Source organism: Mercenaria mercenaria, chromosome 17 (genome assembly GCF_021730395.1).
Source record: "Mercenaria mercenaria strain notata chromosome 17, MADL_Memer_1, whole genome shotgun sequence".
Classification (NCBI taxonomy): Eukaryota; Metazoa; Mollusca; class Bivalvia; order Venerida; family Veneridae; genus Mercenaria; species Mercenaria mercenaria.
The window spans coordinates 61,712,126-61,737,982 of NC_069377.1; the positions used below are offsets into that span (position 1 = coordinate 61,712,126).

A 25,857-nucleotide genomic window follows, 5' to 3' on the forward strand; every position below is an offset into this window, starting at 1 on the left:
GAGGAATTCAGGTCACAAACATTTCTCTATATATCATATAGAATGCCAGCTATATTGCAAAAACGGTGTTCCATAAATGCAATAAGCCAATCGCATATCGGTAAAATGTCACGAGAAATCACCCACACTACTTGCTGCATTCCAATCCAGGCCGCAGGTAATTAGTCTCATGTATACTGTTACCTTCACATTGATAAAATGACCCCGAAATGGGACTGAAGACAAGATCTCATTAAGTTTGACTGTGACCTTGACCTCTGACATAATAATCGTAGAAACAATAGGGGACATCTATTCTTCAATCATTCTATGTGCACAGCGGGGTGCACCATGGTTGTAGTGAGCTTTCTACAGTTTATTGATTTGATACCGTTTTCAGTGTCAAGGTCACTGAGACTTTGACCTTTGCTCTCCTGACCCCAAAAGCATGACAGTTTATCTACTGACCTCTGGTGATCATTCTACAACGCTTATAACTTTCTCTTGTTACTGATCGCAAACTTCTTCATGCATGCTGGTCAGGAATTTAATGATGGAAATATCCGACTTCCAAGGGATCTACTTTCCAGATTTTATTTACTTCACAACAGCGGGTGTTAAGTGCTGTGTGGCGGCCGTACAAAGTCGCCCCGACTTCATCTCAGTGTTGTTATATTTTCTGGTCCTTCGGGATCATTGATTTCAACTCATTTAGATTTGAAGATTGAATACTGCTTAAGCCGGTCCTAGGGGGCGTGGGCAGTGTTGCTTTTTCCATTACTGCCCATGAACAGACTCAATCAAACCGAGTCTGCAATTTTCACTATTTGTCTTGTTCTCGGTGCTTCCGAGGGATCTACTTTCCAGATTTTATTTACATTCCGAGGTGGAGGCCTTGTTCGATAACACTGGTGCTTTCAGTTACGTCATTTATGACGTTAGTATTAACGTCTACCTTGAATTAAGATAAGAACATATTTAAACGTTTAAAGTCATTGTTTGCTATCTGTTAATCCTCATTACCGCCTAAACAGTTATTCTCCAGCCGGATATAACGGTTCGCATCAACAACTAGAACTGTCACAGGAGTGACTTATACCCCCACCATACGGCCTTGTCACAGAAGAATGGCAACCATCAACCATAAGAAATTTTAAAAATACTTAGAATAATATAAAACGTAAAAAAAAACTTAATACTTAAAACAAAATTTTACTCGTCTTTGGAGTACTTCATCCTGGGCTTCCTCGGCACATATAAGTAATACTAGTATATGTGCCCAGGATGAGGGATGAGGTAAATATAAAAATTTCTAATATAAGAGATACACTAAAAATGAATACAAAAAAAAATGTCTTACAGACACATGTTACCACAGAAAAATGTTTTTACTTTTTACACAGGACTAATAATAAAAAAAGTTAGAAAAATACCTAAAATATTGAAAATCTAAAAATAGAATTTCTAAAAATAGACTAATTCATGGAATTTAAGGGGAAGTAACTCAGTACAAAAGTTAAAAAATAGGTTACTTCCCTTTGGCTCTAAGTCAATCAGAATGATATATAGTGAAAATGCATCAAAATTAGTCTTAAATTCTAAGTAAAAGGGGCATAATTCATAAACAATTGGTGTCAAAGTTACGCATCTTGTGTCACATGATGTGGATGATGAGGTGGAACATCTATTTTAAGTTTGAATCAATTCCATTTAGTAATAACTGAGATACAGTGAAAATGCATCAAAATTTACGTTATATTCTAAGTAAAAGGGGGCATAATTCATGAAAAGTTCGTGTCAGAGTTATGCACATCGTGTCACATGATGTGGGTGATAAGATGGAACATTTATTTCAAGTTTGAATCAAATCCATTTAGTAATAATGAGATATAGTGAAAATGCATCAAATTAACCTTAAATTCTAATTAAAAGGGGCATAATTCATGAAACATTGGTGTCAGAGTTATGCACCTTGTGTCACATGATGTGGGTGATAAGGTGGAGGAACATCTATTTTAAGTTTGAATTAAATCCATTTAGTAATAACTGAAATATAGTGAAAATGCATCAAAATTAACATTAAATTCAAAGTAAAAGGGGGCATAATTCATGAAAAGTTGTGTCAGAGTTATGCACCTTGTGTCACATTATGTGGGTGATGAGGTGATACATCTATTTTAAGTTTGAATAAATCCATACAGAAGTAACTGAGATAATAGATTTCGGGACGCGACGCGACAAAACTGACTTCTATATAGCCTCCCCCCACCCCCCACCCCCCCCAAACATGTTTGGTGGGGTATAACTAGCTAAAAAATCCATTTAGTAATAATGAGATATAGTGAAAATGCATCAAATTAACCTTAAATTCTAATTAAAAGGGGCATAATTCATGAAACATTGGTGTCAGAGTTATGCACCTTGTGTCACATGATGTGGGTGATAAGGTGGAACATCTATTTTAAGTTTGAATTAAATCCATTTAGTAATAACTGAAATATAGTGAAAATGCATCAAAATTAACATTAAATTCAAAGTAAAAGGGGGCATAATTCATGAAAAATTGTGTCAGAGTTATGCACCTTGTGTCACATTATGTGGGTGATAAGGTGATACATCTATTTTAAGTTTGAATCAAATCCATACAGTAGTAACTGAGATGATAGATTTCGAGACGCGACGCGACAAAACTGACTTCTATATAGCCTCCCCCCATCCCCTACCCATCCAAACATGTTTGGTCGGGGTATAACTAGCTAAAAATCCATTTAGTAATAATGAGATATAGTGAAAATGCATCAAATTAACCTTAAATTTTAATTGAAAGGGGCATAATTCATGAAACATTGGTGTCAGAGTTATGCACCTTGTGTCACATGATGTGGGTGATAAGGTGGAACATCTATTTTAAGTTTGAATTAAATCCATTAAGTAATAACTGAAATATAGTGTAAATGCATCAAAATTAACCTTAAATTCAAAGTAAAAGGGGGCATAATTCATGAAAAGTTGTGTCAGAGTTATGCACCTTGTGCACATTATGTGGGTGATAAGGTGATACATCTATTTTAAGTTTGAATCAAATCCATACAGTAGTAACTGAGATAATAGATTTCGGGATGCGACCCGACGGGACGGGACGCGACAAAACTGACTTCTATATAGCCTCCCCCCACCCCCCATCCACCCAAACATGTTTGGTCGGGGTATAACTAGCTAAAAAACGTGAGGTCTAATCTGACCTTAATTTTTGACGTACCACTCGCACAACAGTAGTGGTAAACAATCATCCTGTAAAGTTTGAGGGCTGTAGGCTCAAACATAATGATCTACCGACTGACCGACATACCAAGAAACATGAACATGTAATATGCCCCCCTTCTTCGAAGGGTAAAGGACGAAAATAATAATGATGTACAAAACAACAGACGAACAACAAGTGATATGTGAGGAATAAGCGTCATGTCTTTAATATTTACATAAAAAAGAAACGATTTCGAAAATAATGTGAATAAGATAATCTTATAGGCTGTAACAAAGTGATACATTTGCGCAGAAACTGAGATATAATCATACACTTAATGTTACATGAAAATATTCTTGTTTACCTTGTTTAACGGTAATATTGGCAAACAAATACTAAGGGGAACTACTTTGACACATTTTTATCAGTATACATGTATATGCGTATTCCATCGTTAACGATCGTAGACGGTCCTTACCAGTAGTAAATAAACTTCCTATATATTCTACATATAATTTACAATCTTCTGAGAGCTGTAATACACAACCAAGCCCATTTTAGAAAGGATTACTAGATCTAGCCGTATGTTCTTAAATAACCTATAAACCACTAAAACACAAAGAAAAGTAGGAGTAAAGTATCTTCTAAGAGATATTTTTCTGTCTGACAGGTCGATACTATGGGATATGTTCCAAACTGACAGCTAAAATGTGGGTATGAACACATGTGTAATAAGGCTTATTTGAGCCGTGCCATGAGAAAACCAACATAGTGGGTTTGCGGCCAGCATGGATCCAGACCAGCCTGCGCATCCGCGCAGTCTGATCAGGCTCCATGCTGTTCGCTTTTAAAGCCTATTGGAATTGAAGAAACTTTAGCGAACAGCATGGATCCTGACCAGACTGCGCGGATGCGCAGGCTGGTCTGGATCCATGCTGGTCGCACACCCACTATGTTGGTTTTCTCATGGCACGGCTCATTTACATTTCTATAAAAAGTATCTTCTTGAAAATCCTACCAAAATATTAAGTATAGGTCCACAATTAAATGAAAACAGGAACTGACTGACATAAAACATGAAAATGCCACTTTAACTTGGAAAAATTGAGGAATTTTTCTTCCGCCATTAACCGATTAGTCCGGAACTGCTGCTTGGTTACCTATTTAGTACTATTGTATCTGAATACGCCCACTGCCATCCGTAAAATACGGAGAATGCCGAAATAGCACATGGAGAATACGTAATTTGCCGATTGTCGTTATGGCTCCCCTATCTTAATGGATCAAGTGGTCAGTTCTACAAAGTTATGCCCTCTGAAGATTATTTTACGTCACGTGATTATCTGTCTATTTATCAATTATCTTAGTCGTTCCCGGCCGAATGGATTTCCTGTCTACATTTATGAAACATAGAGAATGAACACGGGCACCAGTCTGATCTCGGTGGTTCGATGTAGCTGACTTCCGGTGGTTTCATGTGGAAATGTTTGAATTCCTCGTAGAACGTAGCAAAATAAATCACTGTGGTGAACGCTACCAACCATTGCGATATTGATGCTACCAGATGTTCCGCATATCCCTGACAGTGATATAAAGTAAATAGTTTATCACAGATAATAAACCAACAATCATATGAATGACAACCACAAATAGACATGTCCTGCAAGTTATAACTTTATGGTCGAGCATATTCTCAAATAAATTAAATTTGAAAAAAAAATATTGTAAGATGTTTATCAAAGTCTAACGTTGCATAATTTACAAAAATGCATACAATAAGATAAACATCACAAACCATGACAGACTATAATTTATTCATCATGTAGCTAAAAAGGTTATAACTACATGATCAAAACTAAGAATTCGAATTAGTTTATTATATAATAAGTGTATATAATTAACAATTTTGAAAATCAGCATTCACTTAATATTTGTACAAAATTTGCTAATATCTTTGAATTTAAACAACCTTTTACAATTAATCTAAATGAATATTCAAATATATTCAAATATATTCAAATATATTTACTACTGAATATTCGAACGCAAAGCAAGTTGGCATGGATATTGACAAGATTGTGTAACACGTTAAAGGGACAGACCTCCAGATCGTATGACAACAAAGAAAAAAGAAATTTTCAAGATATCAGGGAATTATTACTATATTTCCTAAGAAGACTTTGCAACTTGGTCACTGAAAGATTATTTGTCTCAGAAACAGATGAGAATTTGTTGTTTTTACTTATTTTTTCATTTTAAATTGAAAAGCGTTTGTCATGGGGTAATAAAGGTAAGCTCCATTAATTATAAACATTTATTAAACGGTCGTTTAGAACGAATTCCTCCGTTGTGTACTTGTCAAGATGAAAGGAAAGGTTTTGTTGCTGTGGCAACCTGGGTTTAAATCCGGACTCAGACAAGTTTTATTTCTCTTAAATAAGCTTTTTTAAAGATACTTTTGAAACAAGAACTCATGTTCTAATGTTCATAATATGACCAATCTTCAATTTTAAAGGAAGATTATTTTTCAAAATATGGTGCCCAGTCCCTTTAATGCCTGTATTGATATATAGACAAACAGTTATAGAATGATCACTTACTACGATCAATACATTGATCAATACCAAATATTTCACTATTATTCTTTTATTGTTAAGTAACCAATAAAAATAGAGAATTCAAACTTTCTGGATCGAATATCGAAGTACTGCTTAACCTTTTTTTTTTGTTACGCATTTAAGTTTCTTTTTGAACACATGAAACACCACATACACGAGACAGTTACAGTATGTACAAAGGAGAAAAAATTAAGGGAAAGAAGTCAGTACACATGCACATAAAAAGTAGGAGCTACGAAATAAAACTAGACGTTCATTACGGTTATATTTTAAAACAATGGGAATTCATCTTTAATCAGGAAGCGTATCGTTAGAAACTTATAAATTTAATTTAAACTAACTTTATTAATAAACAAATTACGTAATGCAATATACATATCTAAATTTGCTCACTTTATTATGTATTCGGGTCTCGGGTCTCTTAGTTTAAACAGTATTTTTATTCAAATAAACATAACATGATACAATATTTCTACAAATGAAATGAGGATTAGGAAAAAAGTTACAATGTAACTTATCGTGTCCTTCTCCTATAGTTAGTATACATATTAAGCTGCTTGTTATGCCAGATTGAACATACAAGTTCACATCAAAAAGGAAATCAAAAGAAACATATGTATGTACATATAATAGAAAATATGTAAAAATTACACAGGAGTGAGTAGGGGAGAGAAAGAAAAGAAAAATATGAAGAAAAAGGTTCAGCTCTTAATGTGTGTGTTCCTTTGTTTGTTCGTTTTGTCCTCGTGTGTTGGCTTTGTGTGTGTGCACGTATATGTGTATGTGTGTGTTTGTGGTGTGCACGTCTGCGTGCTGTAGGTTTCGTTTTGGGGAGGCTGCGATTTTGGTACGTGGCATTCCCTGTTTGATATTTGTCTTTGTTTTTTTCCAGCTCTTAATGACACAATCCCATCGCCAACCTAACCAGAGTCAAAACGGCCTTTCGCTTCTATGAATTTCTGGGATTTTAGTATTATTAGTTTATTTTGATCATAAGTTAAATGTTCGTTACCAAACAGAACGTTCTCAGCTGTCAATGGACAAGGATGATGAGTCAAGATGTTGTGTCTTTGCTGTGTGTACTTAGGACAGGATGTTAAAAATGACTTACTGTCTCCACTTAGCCACAGCTACAAAAAAGGAGATTCAATGAGTGGACGCCGAAACAGATCATGTTTGAGTGCACTACATGACAATCTAAGGCGTGTTTGAAGTATCTGTAGCTTCCGCTGACCGATTTTAAACAGCGTTGGGTTGTGAGTTGTTATTTTCGTTTAGATGATGTTTGCAGAGGGCAAAAAGGATGTTCGATACAGTTCTGTTCTACAAGGTAATAATGGTAACCTATCGGGTTGTCTTAGGTCAAATCTGTGCTAGGTACGTAAGGGAATTAGACTGCTTAAATAATTAGGAGTTGTTGTTTTTCATTTTATAAAGGGGGTAACTTTGTGCTTCCTACGTCTTTTAGTTAAAGTTTCTATCCAAGTACCAGTGTAGAGCTTTTCCACGTTGCAATATTTTGTTGCAACTGTAATTATCTTTAAAGCTTCAATTTGAATGGATTGTAATTCAGATTTTAAGTAGTCGGAGCAGTTGTCCCATATAACATCCCCGTATTCCAGTAAAGGCGGATAAAAGTAATGTATAAACGTTCAAGATTCTGTCTAGTTAAAAGATGTTTAAGAGAGCGTAAGAATCCGAGTCTTTGCCAGGCCTTACTAACTGTGTTTGCGATGTGTGCATTCCATTTACAATCTTCAGAAAGTATTAGGCCGATATGCTTGTGAGTACTAACAGGTTGTAGCAAGACATTATCAAAATACAGATCAGGGTGTACTGGCTTGACTGTTTACCTAGAGAATGTATCAGTCTTTGAAGGATTGAAGGTTACTAGCCATGTTTTTGACACTCTGGAAATTGTTTCAGGAGACCTTTATGCCAAACACGGTCAAATGCTTTGGATATATCGCAAAATACTGCTCGAACTTCCTTGCCTTCGTTCATTGCCTTACAGATGTCATGATAAATATTAGGGATGGGAATGAATACTCAAATCAATATTCGAATATTCGGTTTGCCTTATTCGAATATATTCGAATATTCGGTTTGTTTTAATGGAAGCTTTAAATTCTTATTAAGTAAGTGATTGGCATAAACACGATGTATTCCTTTGTTTAAAGGGTCAATCATCGTACGTAATAAGGCCTAAAAAATGTTTGTTTCGGGTAACCCGACCCTAACCCTAAATCCGCCGACTCTAGCGTTTTATTTCACGATTCTGTCAGTATAATGATAAACATATTTACCTAATTCTGTATTTTAGCTTCTAAATGATACAAAAAAAACAAATCGATTATAATTTAGACTGTCGCATTTAAATCTAAAAATAGCAGGTCGTCCCATTTAAGCACGTGTCGCCGCCATTTTGAAAGTTTTCATTCCACGTAAAAAGAAAGTAAGGCAGACTAAACCTCTTTCAACATGATGTTTTGCATCAGTCATATATTATTTCTTGATTTTAATAGACATTGTCGGCTTAAGTTGATGTGGACAATGAACTGTGAATGTGCTGTAAATCCGGGGGGTCTTCTCAGGACATACTTGTATTTAATTCACTGTTACAGTACCTGACTTTGTTCATGACAGAACGTCATTCAGGTATTAAATAAACCTACTGAATGAATCTGAGTCTTGGTTATGTTCTATGCTTGTATAGGAAGTAATCATTTGGGATAATTTAAATGAATGTTAGTATAGGAATGTTCTCATAAGACATTAGAAGAGTTGTTTTAACCAAACACGAGTAAAGTTTTTTATCAAGAGCTCTCCAAAATATACACGAACTTTGAATAAGATTTCTTTTTTAAAAAAGATAGTAATTCTACAAAAGTTTCATAAACTATGTTTCCCATTTCATTTGATACATTGTGTTTCTGCCTTCGTCATATGTCCGTCTGTCCGTATCTAGCTTCTCAAAATCCTCTGCTTGGATTTAAGCGGAACTTCACAGAAATGATATTATGAAGCCTTGTTGCGCGTATCCTCGTTTTTTGTGGAGTTAGGGTCACTTAAAAGTAGTTTTTGAATGAAATTTGTCCGAACTGCTATTAATTATAATTAGCAGGATTTGAAAACAATTTCATAGGAATGATCCGTTCAAATTCTAGCTGAGCATGTATTACGAGGTTCATATTAAATTAAATGATCTTGTGTACTGAATAATGGCCCTTTGATTATCCTACATAAAGTCTATGAAGAGATTTTTTCTGTAATTCATCTCCAAATTTCATTGAAGCCTAAGGGATTTATTGAAATAAGATGTGCATATTGTTGGTACATACTGCTCGAAACATTTTTTCCGGATTGATGTCCATTATTCATTTTACGGAAAAAAATGTTCGGACTACTTCTCCTAGTATACTGTTTGTGTGATTTGACTGAAACGTCTTAGGAATGATAGTTTCGGGTCTATATTATTCATAAGGTATGGATTGTATGTTGAACGATTTGACGAATTAATTGTACTTTATTATTAGAAATAAAAATTATGTAGACAGGTCCTCTTTCATCATTTTGGGAACGCCATCAACACCAGTGGAATTAGGAAAATGCTCTAGAAAATTGTTTTATTTGAAAAAAAAATGCAAATAAACAAAATCTGTGTAAAGATATTTTTGTGTAAAATATTAATGTACTGCATTTCAGTAATTGTTAAACATTCTAACACGATCAAATTCATTTTCCTATTAAACAAAGAAGGCAGAAAACAGTGAATTATTATACAACAAATCACTGTTCTGACGTCACAATTATTACGTCATGGCGTCAAATGGCATAGCGGAACGCTGGAAAAGAAACCGATTGAAAACGGGCAAATATTTAATGAATGTTGGCAAGGATGTATTTAAAAATCCTTGGTAACGTGTTAGAATCGAAACAATATATCTCATTTAGTGATTTGCTCTTGAATAAATCATTGTTTGTCGTTCAGATGCGTATTATTATATCACGAGGGCGCATCTGAACTCCAAACAATAATTTATTCAACGACAAATCACTGGATGAGATTATCATTTTTTAAGTATAACTGTTTTTAATGACCAAAATAAACATACAAATTAGCGAAACTATTTTAAACCGGCAAAATTCCTAAAACGTAACACTAATTTGGGAATGTTAAATTAAGAATTGGGGAAAATCATTTTCTTTGCTTTGGGATTACCTCTTTTTACTCGAGGTAGATTTATAGGGAGAAAATCCTGCTTGAAATTTATGTCAACGCTTCATTTCAAAATTCTAGTCCAGATTTCAATGATAGTAGGAAGTGCTTGGTACAAAGCCTTGTTGAGCATATCATTGGCACGTCCGCTCGAAATATTGTTTATGGAGTTATTACTCTTAATATCATTTTCGAATAAAAGGTAAATAGTTATACATAATCAGTTTCGCATAAAAGTAATGATCTGACCTTTCTAAAAATCATATTCTATAATATAAAAAATCATCATCAGACTATATATAAAGGTTACAGCGTCAATAATAGTAAATATAGGCAAGTTGACGAGCGAAGCGGTCCGCAAAAAGGACATTCAAGGGTATTTTGATATAATTAAAAATGGAAGCTTTGCCGAAAAGGGAGTGCGATCGCACCCCTCCCTTCCTACTCTGGCTACGCCCTTGCAGTATATGTTTCTTTGTTGTTAGTTAACATAAGTTAACTTGGCCGGTTTATTTTATCAGGAAGGGAGAAAAATCGTTTTTTAAATATCTCTCAAGCATGATTATAGATTGACGAGCACTTTAATGTATAAAAGAGACTGTCGAGAAAATAATGTTAAAAAGAGGATAATTTGTTTAGGATTGCGCTCTTTAAGCACATAATTGTAGTCACTGAAAATGAATGGACGGCTTCATCTATACTTGGGGTACACATTTTGATAGTTTAAAAATCTCTACACTAGCTTAAAGTGAACTTCAGATGATAATCAAACTGTAATTACATGGTCTCCGATCAGACTAATTTCAGTATGCACAGTTAATGGGCGTGACTTGTCACAATGTTAAAGCAACTTAAAAATAGTTTGCTCGTTATATTTTAACATTTTCCATGAAAAAACAGCAACAGTCACTTGCTGAGAAAGGGTTAACTTGTACCGGTAATTAATCCAGGGAAACTGGTTAGGCAAACTGCCTGCCGTTAAATAAAAGAAATACTATAAAAAACGGCGCTTACCAAAACTAGCCAATAAATGAATAAATGTGTTTTGAAACGCTCCCTAGACAGTCCGCATTCGGTGTTCACAGTCAGACTTCACATAACCCACCCGACAAAGTCTATTATAAACTACTTAAAACTGATTTCGAATACGGCCGATTGCGGATGAAAACCGATTCTGCGGACGGTCTGAAATTTTGTTCAAAATATTGTAAAAAGATCGGCAGTATCTAGAAGTTTTGTATGGTTTTCGAAAAAAAAAATTCTAAAACTTGTTACATAAGACAGGCGCCAATTAAAATGAACAAAAGATATAAAGGTATCACATTTAAAATTACGCCCAATGCAAACTGTTAATCCGTAACGATGACCCCAGCTTATTATGCTTTGCAATTTTCTTGTTAATTGGACATCTTTTGACATGTATCTGACACATTTACGCCTGTTGCAAACTGTTAATCCGTAACGGTGGCCCCTGCCAATTATGCATTGCTATTTTCTTGTTATTTGGAGAGCGTTTGACGCGCGATAAACAAGGCAGTCTGAAAGACAGCTAAATCCTCCGCCACTGGTATGGAAAGTGAAATGGTAAGCCTTTGACCATGAGCTGTGACCTTGACCTTGAACTGACATGGCTGACCCATGAATTCTGCACATCGTCTAGATAAGGTGATCATTTGACCCAAGTTTCATGAAAATCCTAAAAAGGGTTTAGGAGATACAGAGCTCAAACCTTTGACCTTGAGTTGTGACATTGACCTTTAGTTGACATGGCTGACTCATGAGTTCTTAATGAGGTGATCATATGACCCAAGTTTAATGTAAATCCTTCAAGGGGTTTAGGAGATACAGAATGAACACAAAATGGAAGGCTCAAACCTTTGACTGTAAGTTGTGACCTTGACAGTGAGCAGCCAGCATGGATGACACATCAATTCTGCACATCATATTGCTGAGGTGATCATTTGACCCAAGTTTGATGAAAATCCTTCAAGGGGTTTAGGAGATACAGAGCGGACACAAAATGGAAGGCTCAAACATTTGACCTTGAGTTGTGACCTTGACCTTGAGCCGACATGGCTGATTCATGGGTTCTGCACATCGTCTTGATGAGGTGATCATTTAATCCAAGTTGATTAATTATCCTTCAAGAGGTATAAGAGATACTGAGCGGAAACAAAATGGTAGCCTTAAACCTTTGACCTTGAGTTGTGAACTTGACCTTGAGCCGACATGACTGACTCATGGGTTCTACACATCATCTTGATGAGGTGATCATTTGATTCAAGTTTCATGATTATCCTTCAAGGGTTTTAAGATATAAAGAGCGGACACGAAATGAAGGCTCAAACCTTTGACCTTGAGTTGTGACCTTGACCTTGAACCGACATGGCTGACTCGTGGGTTCTGCATATTGTCTTGATGAGGTGATCATTTGACCCAAGTTTCATGATTATCCTTCAAGGAGTTTAGGAGATACAAAGCGGACACGAAATGGAAGGCTCAAACCTTTGACTTTGAGTTGTGACCTCGACCTTGAACCGACATGGCTAACTCATGGGTTCTGCACATTGTCTTGATGAGGTGATCATTTGATTCAAGTTTCATGATTATCATTCAAGGGTTTTAAGAGATAAAGAACGGACACGAAATGAAGGCTCAAACCTTTGACCTTCAGTTGTGACCTTGACCTTGACCCGACATGGCTGATTCATGGGTTCTGCACATCGTCTTGATGAGGTGATCATTTGACCCAAGTTTCATGATTATCCTTCAAGGGGTTTAAGAGATACAGAGCGGACACGAAATGGAAGGCTCAAACCTTTGACCTTGAGTTGTGACCTCGACCTTGAACCGACATGGCTGACTCATGGGTTCTGCACATTGTCTTGATGAGGTGATCATTTGACCCAAGTTTCATGATTATTCTTCAAGGGGTTTAGGAGATATAGAGCGGACACGAAATGGAAGGCTCAAACTTTTGACCTTGAGTTGTGACCTTGACCTTGAACCGACATGGCTGACTCGTGGGTTCTGCATATTGTCTTGATGAGGTGATCATTTGACTCAAGTTTCATGAAAATCCTTCAAGGGGTTAAGGAGATACAGAGCGGACACAAAATGTTACGGAAGGACGGCAGGACAGAAGGACGGACGGACGGACGGAGACCATTCCTATAACCCCCCCCCCTCCACCGTTTGTGGCGGGGGAATAAAAATACGACAGAGCAAACGATTTTATTCTGTAGAATTAGCATTTATTTATTGCCCTAAATCAATGATTACAATAATTAACGAATATTCGAATTTGATTTTCATATTCGAATATTCGACCGATTTTCGAATATTCGAATATTTGTTCCCATCCCTAATAAATATACACAAGCTGATTAGATGTTTAATCACCAGGTATAAACCCTGTCTGGTAACTGCTAAGAAGTTTGTTCCGGGTAAGATAATTAACAAAATGTTTGTTGATACACCGTTCCATGAGCTTCCCAACACAACTTAAAAGGGATATTGGTCGATAATTCTGTGGGTCAGACGGATTGGCTGTTTTATAAATCGGGGTTATATTTGCCTCTTTCCAGATTGAAGGAAAATAAGACCTGGTAAGTAATTTATTGAAAAATAGAGAGAGTGGTGCTGCTAAGGTTGGACATCTTCCTTTAAAAGTTTAGGACTGACCAAGTCTTGGCCACAGGATATTGCGTCCTTAATATCTTGTTCTGAAATGTGTATATTGTCAAGGATGTGTGGCGGTTGGTCGGGATTGTCTGGTGTTGAGTTGTTGTTTTCGTCAATTGTTGATATGTGGCGGTTGGTCGGGATTGTCTGGTGTTGAGTTGTTGCTTTCGTTTGCAAAAGAAGGAGTTTAGGATATTAACTTTGTCTTTGTCGTCTGATGCTATTTTGCCAATTTTAGGTCAAGTTAGGTAATGTAGATGATTTGGTTTTATTCATGATTTACTTAGATATTTTAAACCATGTTTTGACATCAATTGTTTCGTGATTAATCTGGTCGTTAATTTTATTTTTAAAATCATTTTGGCTTTTCTTAGTTCTTTTGTGACTTCATTTCGTTTACTTTTAAATTTGCTCCAAGAGATTCGTTGTTACGTATCTTTGCTTTTTTGAAAAGTCAAATCTCTTTGTCTTGTAAGTTTTCGAATTCCAGAGTGAAACCACGGTACATCTGCAGGGCGCACAGTTACAACTTTAGCTTCAGCTTCAAGTATTGTTTTATTAAAGTTTTCTGCGACTAAATCTAGGTCCTCATTATTTAAGAGAGTATATATCCCAGTTGGTTTGGTTTAGTTCCCCACGAAAACTATCGAATTCATCTTGGTCGTATTTCCATATCTTCCGTTGGAATGAGACGTTTTTGAGTTTCTGGAATTTAAAAACGACAACAATAGGGCAATGAAATCTTACGAGATCTGGTATGAATGGGTCTGCTGTAAAACTTGATATAACATGTTGAGGATTGTTTACAAATATAAGATTAATTGTGGACTGTGAATGTTCTGTAAAATGAGTGGGATCGGAGATAAACTGTACTGAATTATAAGACGTCAAAAGTCTAGATAGTTTGTTAGGTTAATCATTTGGTACATCTATATTGAATCACCCAAGATGACTGTATTATTTTGGTTATTGTGAGCTCTGTCTATATTTTCTTCTAGACGTGTACAATAGTCATTGTTTGAGTCAGGTGGCAGATAAAAGGCTCCAACTAGAAGACTTTTGTGAAGGTAGGATAGCTTTATCCAAACCGCCACTAGACCCGGAAGTTCTAGGTCCTGACGACGGGTAGCACAGAGGCCAGATCGAATATAGATAATAACTCCACCTCCTAATCTGCCAATCCGGTCATTTCTGAAAGGAACATCAAAGTTTTGAATAAGAATACTATAATTAGTGGTAGTATCTGAAAACCATGTTTCCGTGAGTACCAGTATATCGTAAGGCTGGGCTTCAACCTGGAAAATATCTATCTTTGGAAGTAAACTCTGCACATTTAGGTGCATAATGCTAAGACCAGAGTTAGTTATGTTAAGGAATGAGCTAGATATATCTAAGGAAAGGCTTGAGTCAGAAAGGGTAGGACCAGGATTTGGATGTATATCACAGGCAATTAGAAGAAGAATGTGTATATACGTAAATTCTAGCCTAGCTTGTGGAAGCAGCATGCTCTAAGGTTGTAACACTGACTTTGGAGACCAGTCGCGGAATAAGAACTTGCCACTGGTCAATTTCAAATTTGACATCATTATCAACCAATCAGCTGCTGGAAATATGGATTGGTCTCCAAACTTAGATTTGCGACACTGGTTCAAGATCTACAGCTATTCATTCACATAGTTTGCTATCAAAATGTATGCGACAAAAGAAGTCAACGGCTGTAATAAGCAATACATTTGAAATCATTTTAAATGCATCACATAACCCTTTTTTCTTGTATGTACTAATAAGTATATAAAAAGAGCCAAATCTATAAAATGCAATCTTTAACAAATGCTCTTCATTTTTACCGAAATGTGTGAACGGGTAACTTTATGTGAATGGGTAACTTTATGATACTTTGGGAGGAGACATGCGTTTTGGTAAGCGTACTAGCACTATACAATATTCACATAGATATTTAAAGTTAAGCGTAAATGCACTCTTTATGCTGCAAAGTTAATTTCAAATGGTGTAGGCCTATGAAATTGCATAACAGAATTCAGTGAAAGCAAACTTTTGAAGAATTGAGCGAAAATAATATTGTAACGATGCAACGTTCGTGTATCGGCATGGGCATGATACCTACCGGATTTGCAGCAGTCCAATCATTAACTTATATGCCTTTTCAGGGCCTTTACTTCCGACAACAAGAATCATTATGGATATTGTATGTATCAGTGAAGGATTAAAGGAAGAAGTGAAGTGAGTAAAATAAGGCTTGTTCCGTACAATAAACGTATTTTATGACGCTGACAGTAAGATAAAAGACGTCTGACAATCAAGGGAGACAATCAAGCGTCGCACAAAACGACTGGCTAGCATCCATTTGAATTCATCTCGACTTAAGCTGATGCCATAAGTTCAAACTTTCTATGTGTTTTGCTTTGAAGTTCTTTTCATTTTTTATTCACATGAATTTTGTATGGAGGTGCACTTTACTTCTTACATTTTACCTTGTCACATTTTTTCTTTCGCCTATGATATCTCACTCAATATTTGCAGCATATAATTTGAACTGACAGAAAACTTACTGGAAAGAATAGAATAGTGTCGCATATACAGGAATTCTAGCACAATAGGTCAAGACTCAGAGATACCAATGCATAGCTGATCTTGGTACGAAAGGTGCTAAGCAGTGTATTATACATTCAGTAAGTTATAAGATATGTAAATTTAAATGATTAATATATATAGTTAACATACAACACTTTTGTCCATTCATGTGTGGATGTGATAATACATTAACGTGCAATGCGAAGCTGCTAGCCTATTGGCGAGGGAAACCGCCGATAGAAGATGTACACCTACTTAAAATGTACGTGTTTATTGTTTTATTTCAATTATACTTGATTCATAACTAACTTTGATATACGTTTACCCAGTACTGTGTACATCTTCTTTTTTTGACCGGAAGTAATCCGTCAACCGGAAGTAGTGTAAACTTACAGGTTCATCCGACGACCAGTGTAGTGTGGATTTACCAGGACCAGGACCCTTTGATGTGGATAGAAGAGCCGCTATTCCACCTTTATGATGTTAAGAATGTGATGATGATCTTTAAAAAGGGGTGCATGTGACAAGATTTGGCCATTTAAAGAATTCTATATTTCTCTGCCTTAAATCGGACCCAGCATTAAACTGTGTCCGACATTAAAATTGGTCTGACATTAAGTGGTATTCGCTATTAAATTTGATCCGACATGAAATTGGGTCAGACAATTGAATATAATACGACATTAAATTGGGTCAAACATGAAATTGGATCCGTCACTGAAGTCGATCCGACATTAAATTTTGTTTAACATTAAACTCGGCCCATCATTAAATTGAGTCCGGCATTAAATTGGATCCGATTTAGACCAAAGTCACATATATTCCGTTGTTCTTAAGATATCTGGTTATTGTAATACTTTACAAACACGAATGTTGCAACCATACAATTAACAGGAAAACACGATATATTATATATAGTAGGTTCATTTAATATTGATCTATATGTATATTGGTGTAAATGGTTCAAATACGAGAACATGTACTTATTCATTTCACGTGCCACTTAATAACAAGCGCTACTACATAACCTACCCATAATGCCATTCCTGAATACTCGAGGTGCATTTATTGATAAGATCAACATTTACTGATTCATAATCATTATTGGTCATTTAACATTAATCTATATCATATGAAGTATAGATAAAAGATAATTTGATTGTTTCAGTATGAACTGAAAATTTTATATTTTTCCTCGCGTAATCACGAGACGAACACGTGATCACTAAGATGTACAATTTTCATACGTGGCTTTGCAAAGAAGAAAACTTAAAACTTTAAATCTACGAGCGGAATATATCTTACATGTAACACAACTATTTTTTGTTTTTTTTTTGTTTTGTGTCTTTTCAATGATTTCATTCAAAATTTGTACCATTTGGCCCGAGATTAAAAAGTATATTCTGATATTTTCACTATGAAATTGATAATTCAGTGTAAAAGATATGTAACAAAGTAACAAAGAAACCACATTATCAAACACCAAGACTAAATTGGCTTAATTTTAACTAATTAATTATTTTTTGTGGACTAGTGGTAACACTCTTGACTGACAATCCAAAAGTCAGGGGTTCGAATCTCCGTCGAGGCACTGGTAATTTCTGAGAGGCTCATGGGCGTCTCCCACCTAAATTAAACGGCTTCGCGTGTGAAAAGGACTATCTCAGTATGTAATAGATCTAGGGTACAGGGGCGTATCTGCTATAAAAAGGATACAGATAATGAGTAACACAAAATCAGCGACACACAAAGCAATCCGAAACCCTCTGATGTAAAGAGAATTTCCGGGAATTTTAAAAGAGACCGACTTGCAAGAAATGATTGTCTGCAGTATCATGTAAACAAAACCCACACCAAACGCCAAAAAAGCACCAAGTAGATGGACTTCCCAAATATTTGTTGACTGAAACATAAAGAAAATTAAGCATTAGTTTAAACCACAAAACACGCATAAAGAAACATACACAAAACACACGCAAAACACGTATACAAGACACGCACACAAAAACATACACAAAACATGCACATAAACACATACACAAAACACGCACATAAACACATACACAAGATGAAAGGTAAGGGTAGATTTCCCGGAAGCACAGAGCATCCAACACACAGCCATGGAGCCATGCATCGCCAAGAAGGTCGACAATAAAAAAAAAGCTGTAAAGGAAAAATAGTGTAGTCGAGTTGCTTAAACATGCACAAAAACACAAACACAAAGCACACACACTTTACACCCACAGGACTTACACAAACACACCATGAACTACATCTACAAAACACACGTATAAAACGCAGAGACAACAGACAAAAGCACACATTCTTCGAGTTTATTTGATGTGCATATATAATAGTTTTTTTTCTATTTAAAGTAAAACTTTAAAATAGAGCGTATCAACCTAAGAATAAATTTGGTAATTCAACTTTCCACCAGGATTAAATCTGAATGTAGGAACATTGAAATAAAAAAAAAAGAAAGTAGATTTTAGCCGCTTTAACCGGTGCTAGGGGGCGTGAGGGGTGTTGTACATTTCATTGCCTCTCATGAACAGACTCAATCAAACCGAGTCTGCTATTAGTCTGCATGTTTGCATTCTTTTCCTCCAAAGGATCATTTTACAGATTTTATTTGATATTTTACATATGATATTATAAGACGATATAAAAGACAATAAAACATACATTTAGACATGAATCTGTTGATCAGACTATATAGAATTGGCCTTTTTGTTCATTTAATAAATCTCACACAGAAATAATGAAATATGCCTTGAATGTTTCTAAAATGAGATTGACCACTTTTAAGACTTACCTGGAAATTCCCGACTAAGCTTACACCAAATATTGTAAGGAGCCCAGTAATGAAAGCGGCAGTGTTTAAATGCAATAAATATTTTCTTGCGCTGTTCTCTCTGTTTTTGCTGTTCTGGCTGTTCTGGATGTTCTCGCTGTTCTCAAAATGGAACCGACTTTGACGATATCTTGTGTAAATTATAACGCCCGCTGGAAATAATAATGTATTATATAGTCGTGACATTCGCATAGCCACGATCGTTTCTCAGTAGCGCATTGTCAATTTATCTAAAACTTATTTCTCAGAACAGAGCGACGACATGAAAATTATCTACATGCACCTGTGAACTGAAAGATACATGCGTAGGGTGTTGTTGGCATGCGGATATTTGGACATACCTTTTTTGGTCGAAAAATGGCAGAGCGTGAAACGAAGATATCTGTGACATGCAACACTGCTGACCTGTTTATCTTTAATCGATCAGTATATAGTAAATGGGTATTGGATTTATTTTTGGGTCCAGGGCTGTCGATTTTTTATCATATATAGCATCATTACGGACAAAACAATTGTGCCGAATGTCTATGGTCTGAAAGAGTATTTATATGTGTAATCTTTATACAGGAGGAGTAATAAATAAAAAATAATAAATGAACAATAACAGATTATTAGCTTTGTATCGAGAAAATGCACGAGTTCTGCAGAGGAAATACTAATAAATGTGGCACCTTATTTTAGACACCAATAAGTGTTATATTTTTGATAGACACAGATCAGTGTGACGCCAGTTGATAGACTAAAATAAGTGACATGATAACAGGATGAAATGAGTATGACGCCTGGTTATCATTCTCATCCATCAGAAGTTCGTCATCCGGGGAACCATGGTAGACCTCTGCTGGTTATAGACTAAAATAAGTGTCACATGATAATAGACTTAAATGAGTGTAACACCTGGTGATGGACTAAACTGTCACATAAAAATAGACTGAAATGAGTGTGACACCTGGTAATAGACTAAAATAAGTGTCACATGATAATAGACTAAAATGAGTGACACCTGGTTATAGACTTTAATAAATGTGATACTTGGCGAAAGACTCAAATGAATGTGACACCTAGTGATAGACAGAAATAAGCATGACAATTCACTAGACATACCTAAAAGAGCACCAATGTTGAGCAACTGACCGAGCACACAACTTTCTGGAGGTCTCGTTCCAGTATAACTGATATATGGGAAGCCGGGCTCAACATGTTTGTTCTCAACGGCTATTGAGTATCTTAAATATGAAAATAGTTTCAAGTGTATATACCATTAATTAGTACATAACGTTTTTCATAGTTGATAAAACGTAGAAACAATACAAATAGCTCTAACCCTTACCCTTATACGTTAACATATTATGTCACCAGTTGTATAAATTGAGATACAAATCGAACATTTATCATATACCATATACGTAAACATATGATATCCCCAGTTGTATTAAACAACATTAATCATACAAGTTAACATAAGATGCCCCTGTAATATAAATACAGAAAACACAACAACAATCATTAATCATATGTACGTAAACATATGATGACGCCAGATGTATAAATAATATTTATCATACAAGTTAACACACAATGTCCCCAGTTGTATAAATACAGAAATAAATCGAACGTTTATCATATACGTAAACATATGATGTCCCCAGATGTATAAATACAGAAACATTCAATCAACATGATCAATGACAGTTGACGTCCGCCGTTATTAAAATTTGGAAGGACTATACGTATTATACCTTCCTGTTAAAATTTATTACAGGGTGGCCAACCCACGTGACCTCTCGGTAACATAGCTCGATTCAGGTAATATATTTGCTCAATCTGATTAAAATCATCTCCAATTAACTTACTTTCACATTATGAAAGTGAAAGGGGAAGTTTAAAAAAAACTATATTTAACCTGGGATTCCAGTTTTAAATGTACGGGTTTATAACTTATAGAAACACACCATCACATGACGGGTTTATAACTTATAGAAACACATCATCACATGAGAATAAGTTGTTTTTCTTATTTTTTCCATTCAGAATTGAAAAGCGTTTGTAAGGGGTACCGTAGGTAAACTGCGTTAATTATAAACCTTGATATTTTAACATCGATAAGAACGTGTTCCTTTAAGAAGGCAGGAACATATTTATTGCCGAGGCGGCCCGGGGTTCGATTCCCGACTCGGGCTTGATTTTCTCATGATTTCACCTTTTTAAAGATAGTTTACAAACAGAATCTCATGTTCTTATGTTCATAATATAATGAAACTTTTATTCTTAAGATAAATTATTTGAGCCAAAATCTGAGTCCAGGCCCTTTTAGCCAAACGCTTGTTGAAACGAGTCGTCTGACTGGTTCAATACAAAATAGATTGGTGGAAATTAAAATAGCGAATATTGGAAATCCGATTTTACAGAACCTTTTAGGAATTGCATATTTGCTTATAATTTCCTGATTACTTGACTGTTTTGAATAATATGTAAAATGTCAAAGACAGGAAGAAAAGTGCTTTCCTCGATACAAAATGTCTACTTTTCTCAAGCACTTTACAAAAATGTTTTGTCACGGACCAAATGTTCGAAGATGGTATGGAGAATGTGTGGCAGACGTTAAAAATGTGTCAAAGAAAGTCTTTGTTTTCCTGTCTTTGACACTAATCTGTCAAGTAATTGAAAATACATTAGCTAAAATGTTACCTGAATCTAATCAATTTTACCGTGTGAACGATACCGAAAAGTCACGTAGACTGTTAAAACACGATTATTGATGTTAAAGTGCACACTTTTTGTATTTCTCATTTATGTTTTCTTTAAAGATGAAAAGAAAAAATCTTACGTAATAATGAAAGACAAGGGTGCATATAATGCAATTATGATGGGCAACCAGTGATGTGTAGTTTCAAGCATGGTCCCCGGCTCTCAAGTAATCATTAGTCTGAAAAAGAAATGAATTCTAAAATGAAAAAAGCTGCTCCCATATTTTCTGAAATCATACGCAGTTCCCGCACTGAACTGAACTGAAACAAGTGAATGAAAGGTATTGTCATGTCTGACTTATTGATTCAACTGCAGTATTACCTTATAATCTAATATAAGTCAATAATGTATATGCAATATTGTGCTATATATACAGTATGTTATAACGCACAATGTTTGGGTTCAAATTTGTTTCTATAGAAATCTTCAGTTTTTTATAACATTTATCGTAATAGAAGAAATTTCTAATTAAAGTGGTGGGAAAATGAGATAAATGTTATGAAGTACTATACCATAAAATTCATTGATAGATGACAGAGTTGTGGACTGGACAAGAGAGTGCGGACGGACGGAAGGACGGACAGAAAAGCGCAATCCTATTGTCCCCAAAAGTGGCTCTAGTAGGGGTCTAATAAAGTCAGTCTGCATAAGTTTGAAATGCTAAAATGAAAATTTTGCGTCGGTCTGAAATGTAATAATGCAAAGTCAAGAGTCATGTCAATTTGGATCATAATTTTCTATTTGCACGAATGGAGTGGGATAGATGAAGTTTCATTCATACCTGTTTGAAAGGAACAAGGCCGATTCAAAATTACAATGTATTTGTAATGTACATATGTAATCCTACAATGTAGGAAATCAACATAAAATTGTATGATACAACAATTTTTTGAAAGGAGATATATATATTCAACTTGTTTCATAATGAAATAAGCATGCACAGTCAACGTAAGTCTGAAGTAAACTAACATAAATCTGTTTTTGTCTGAATTTGAAGCGCAGTCCGCATTCAAAAATAAGTTAATTGATCTAAAATGAAAATAAAAACTAATTTCCTGTTTGAAATGAAGTAGGATTATTCAACATGGTTGAAATGAAATACGATAATTTCACATGGTCTGAAACGAAGTAGGATTATTCAACATGGTTGAAATAAAATACGATAATTCAACATGGTCTGAAATGAAGTAGGATTATTCAACATGGTCTGAAATGAAGTAGGATTATTCAACATGGTCTGAAATGAAATACGATAATTCCACATGGTCTGAAATGAAGTAGGATTATTCAACATGGTCTGAAATGAAATACGATAATTCCACATGGTCTGAAATGAAGTAGAATTATTCAACATGGTCTGAAATGAAGTAGGATTATTCAACATGGTCTGAAAAGAAATACGATAATTCCATAACCTTAGGACGGCCAGCACATATTTATGCAATCTCGCCAGGCATATGTATGTTTTTGACAACACAGAAAATGACGTCACTCGACATTCAGCTATTTCCGGAAGTAAATAAAATGAAAGTAGAAATGCTCAACTTGAAAACGAAAACCGCATTTTGATTCGTAGATAATCAGGGGTCACGCGCAGGGGTCACCCCGTCTAAATGTATGCGCGTGGACTTTTTCTTTCTTTTTGTTTTTGCTATTGGGGAGCCAATTTTCAGCACTTTATTACGAATTGAAATTACCTGGGCTTTAGTACAGCATGTCAACTTTTAAACTATGAAAAAATATTTGAACTCTGGATAAACACAAATCCCACAGGGGTCCGTAACGGACCAAGGGTACATTGATAATTTTGGAACATCATCAAATCGCTCAAAATGTCATTTTTGATGTTGTCTGAGAGTGTCAGTATATGCCTCAGATGTAAGATATAACCGTATTTGAGAGCTGCAGACCTAGACATTTCAGAAATATTTTCAAAATAAGTTTCGTGTAATAAATGTTGTTTCTACGGAAGCGTGAAAGGGCCATCAGACGCTAATACGTTTTAGTACGTTAAGGCTGCGGAAAAGATATGGTCTGAAATAAAGTAAGATTATTCAACATGGTCTAAAATGAAATACGATAATTCCACATGGTCTGAAATGAAGTAGGATTATTCAACATGGTCTGAAATGAAATACGATAATTCTACAGTCTGGAATAGAAAAGGCAATTCCACATCGACCTAAAACTAAAATTGTTTGTTAGACATTAAATAGATGCTGAGCAGACGTATATGCATCTTTAATGTGAGAAGTAATTCTAAAGGTCCTGGAATAGATTAACATGCTGATTCAACACATGACATTCAGTGCTTGGAATAAAGTTGCTATTTGTTAAATAGTCTGTTACACTGATCTGTCTAGCAGTACGTTAATATGTAGTCTATTTGTACAAATTAAACCGAGTAAGTTAAAAACATGTAGAAAACTTTAGCCGCTAAAATGCACATATAATAATTACTTTCAATGATAAACATTTATCATGCAACATTGATTGCAGGTATAAGTAGTGTTTCACGTGACTTTTTACCGATATGCGATTGGCTTATCGCATTTATGGAACGCCGTTTTTGCAATATAGCTGGCATTCTATATGATATATACAGAAATGTTTGTGACCTGAATTCTTCATTCATTATTTCATATAATTTATTCCAACTTTCAGCAATGATCAATAGTGATACCTAGTTGTGCATAAGGATTTTTGTGTTAATTGCTCTTCAATTTCCTGGATTGTTATTTCTGCTCAAAACAATAACTTTTTCAGAATTAAGAAATACATATTTCATAGATCTACTTGTAAATAATGTAGAATGGAGTAATATTTCCTACATTAAAGCGTAATGGTATAATATAAAAAAACAAGTACGCTATTCACCCATAAGTTAAATTACTTTTAAGGCTGAGTGGTCACACATACATCCATAACAATTTCTGATCTGTATAACTTCTGGCCGCAGGAAATCTTTCGACTTGTAATTATATGGTATCAGGTTAAATCAAAGAAGAAGAAGTATAAAATACACAGAATCGCAACAGGAGATAGTCTCGCGTAATCTCGTATCACCGCGTTAACCGGCGTTATCTTATTGAAGGTCACACGCCAGTAAATATTATTCCCTATATATTCTATATAAAACTGACATTTTTAAAGAGCTACCAAACATAGCTAGACCTATTTCCGAGAACAAATCCTTACCTCATTTTAAAGAGTTATGATAAAACTGATATAAAATGAAAAGAAAAGTAGGGGTCATGTATCTTCTAAGAGAGATATCTCTTGTCACTTTTGCTTACTGTAAAATCACATCAAAATCACACTGCTGTACTTCTCATATTAAAACTGAGTTTCACTTCACCAAATACAACCTCCTCTCTCATTTTTTATACCAAAATATCAAAAAGACATCCACATGAAATTTAAACAGAAACCAGCTTTAACTCCCTGAGGCCGATATTGTAACATACCTGCTGCGGCGAGATAAGAATTACCGCCTGACGTCGAAGAACAGTATATGATCTTATCATAATAACACTCGCATGCAGTCAATTGAAATCATGCAGAGAAGCATCATTAACTTGCGTGTAAATTAAAATAAACCACAAAATCTTTAAAGTTAAAACAAATATCTTTATATCCAATTTCGTCTGTAGCTTATATCCAAATAGAATAATATTTTCACTTCGAAATTTTATCAATTTTAACATACCTATTGCGTTTAATAAATATTTGAACATTTCTGATTTTCTTACCTTTTTTCACATGTAAACACATTAAATTCCAATGAACAGAAATACATTATTAACACAGAATATTTACATCAGCATTACTTAAAATTTACACCCGTTTTTGTGTGAATATCGATGGTTTATTTTGATGTATAATCTATTTCTAAACCTGTACACAAATGTTTTGTGAC

General features: G+C 35.1%; 1 protein-coding gene across 8 annotated transcripts; it reads right to left on the reverse strand.

Moving 5' to 3' along the window:
- Nucleotides 1-4,149: 4,149 nt before the first annotated feature.
- LOC123536931 (DNA damage-regulated autophagy modulator protein 1-like) lies at nt 4,150-25,847 on the reverse strand. 8 transcript variants are annotated; one of them, XM_053528367.1, is made up of 7 exons: nt 25,406-25,523; nt 22,018-22,116; nt 20,295-20,416; nt 19,152-19,342; nt 18,053-18,239; nt 16,730-16,809; nt 4,152-4,802 (listed from the first exon to the last, which is right to left on the reverse strand). In XM_053528367.1, the coding sequence occupies exons 2-7, from the start codon at nt 22,086-22,088 to the stop codon at nt 4,587-4,589; spliced, it is 867 nt and encodes a 288-aa protein (XP_053384342.1). In that variant the 5' UTR covers nt 22,089-22,116; nt 25,406-25,523; the 3' UTR covers nt 4,152-4,586. The 8 variants fall into 8 exon arrangements, with proteins under 8 accessions (XP_045176380.1, XP_053384345.1, XP_053384343.1 ...); XM_053528366.1 differs by lacking the exon at nt 25,406-25,523 and adding an exon at nt 22,451-22,581; XM_045320442.2 differs by lacking the exon at nt 25,406-25,523 and adding an exon at nt 25,691-25,847 and having other exon boundaries at nt 4,153-4,802.
- Nucleotides 25,848-25,857: the final 10 nt, after the last annotated feature.

Bases quoted from the DNA above. Each gene is read 5' to 3' on its own strand.
- LOC123536931 (XM_053528367.1), bottom strand. From the start codon at position 22,088: ATGCTTGAAACTACACATCACTGGTTGCCCATCATAATTGCATTATAT. The intron at 18,240-19,151 runs GTAAGTCTTAAA...TTTATGTTTCAG, and splicing joins GCTTAGTCGGGAATTTCCAG to TCAACAAATATTTGGGAAGT. The intron at 4,803-16,729 runs GTAAGTTTACAC...TATCACTGTCAG, and splicing joins ACTGGTCGTCGGATGAACCT to GGATATGCGGAACATCTGGT.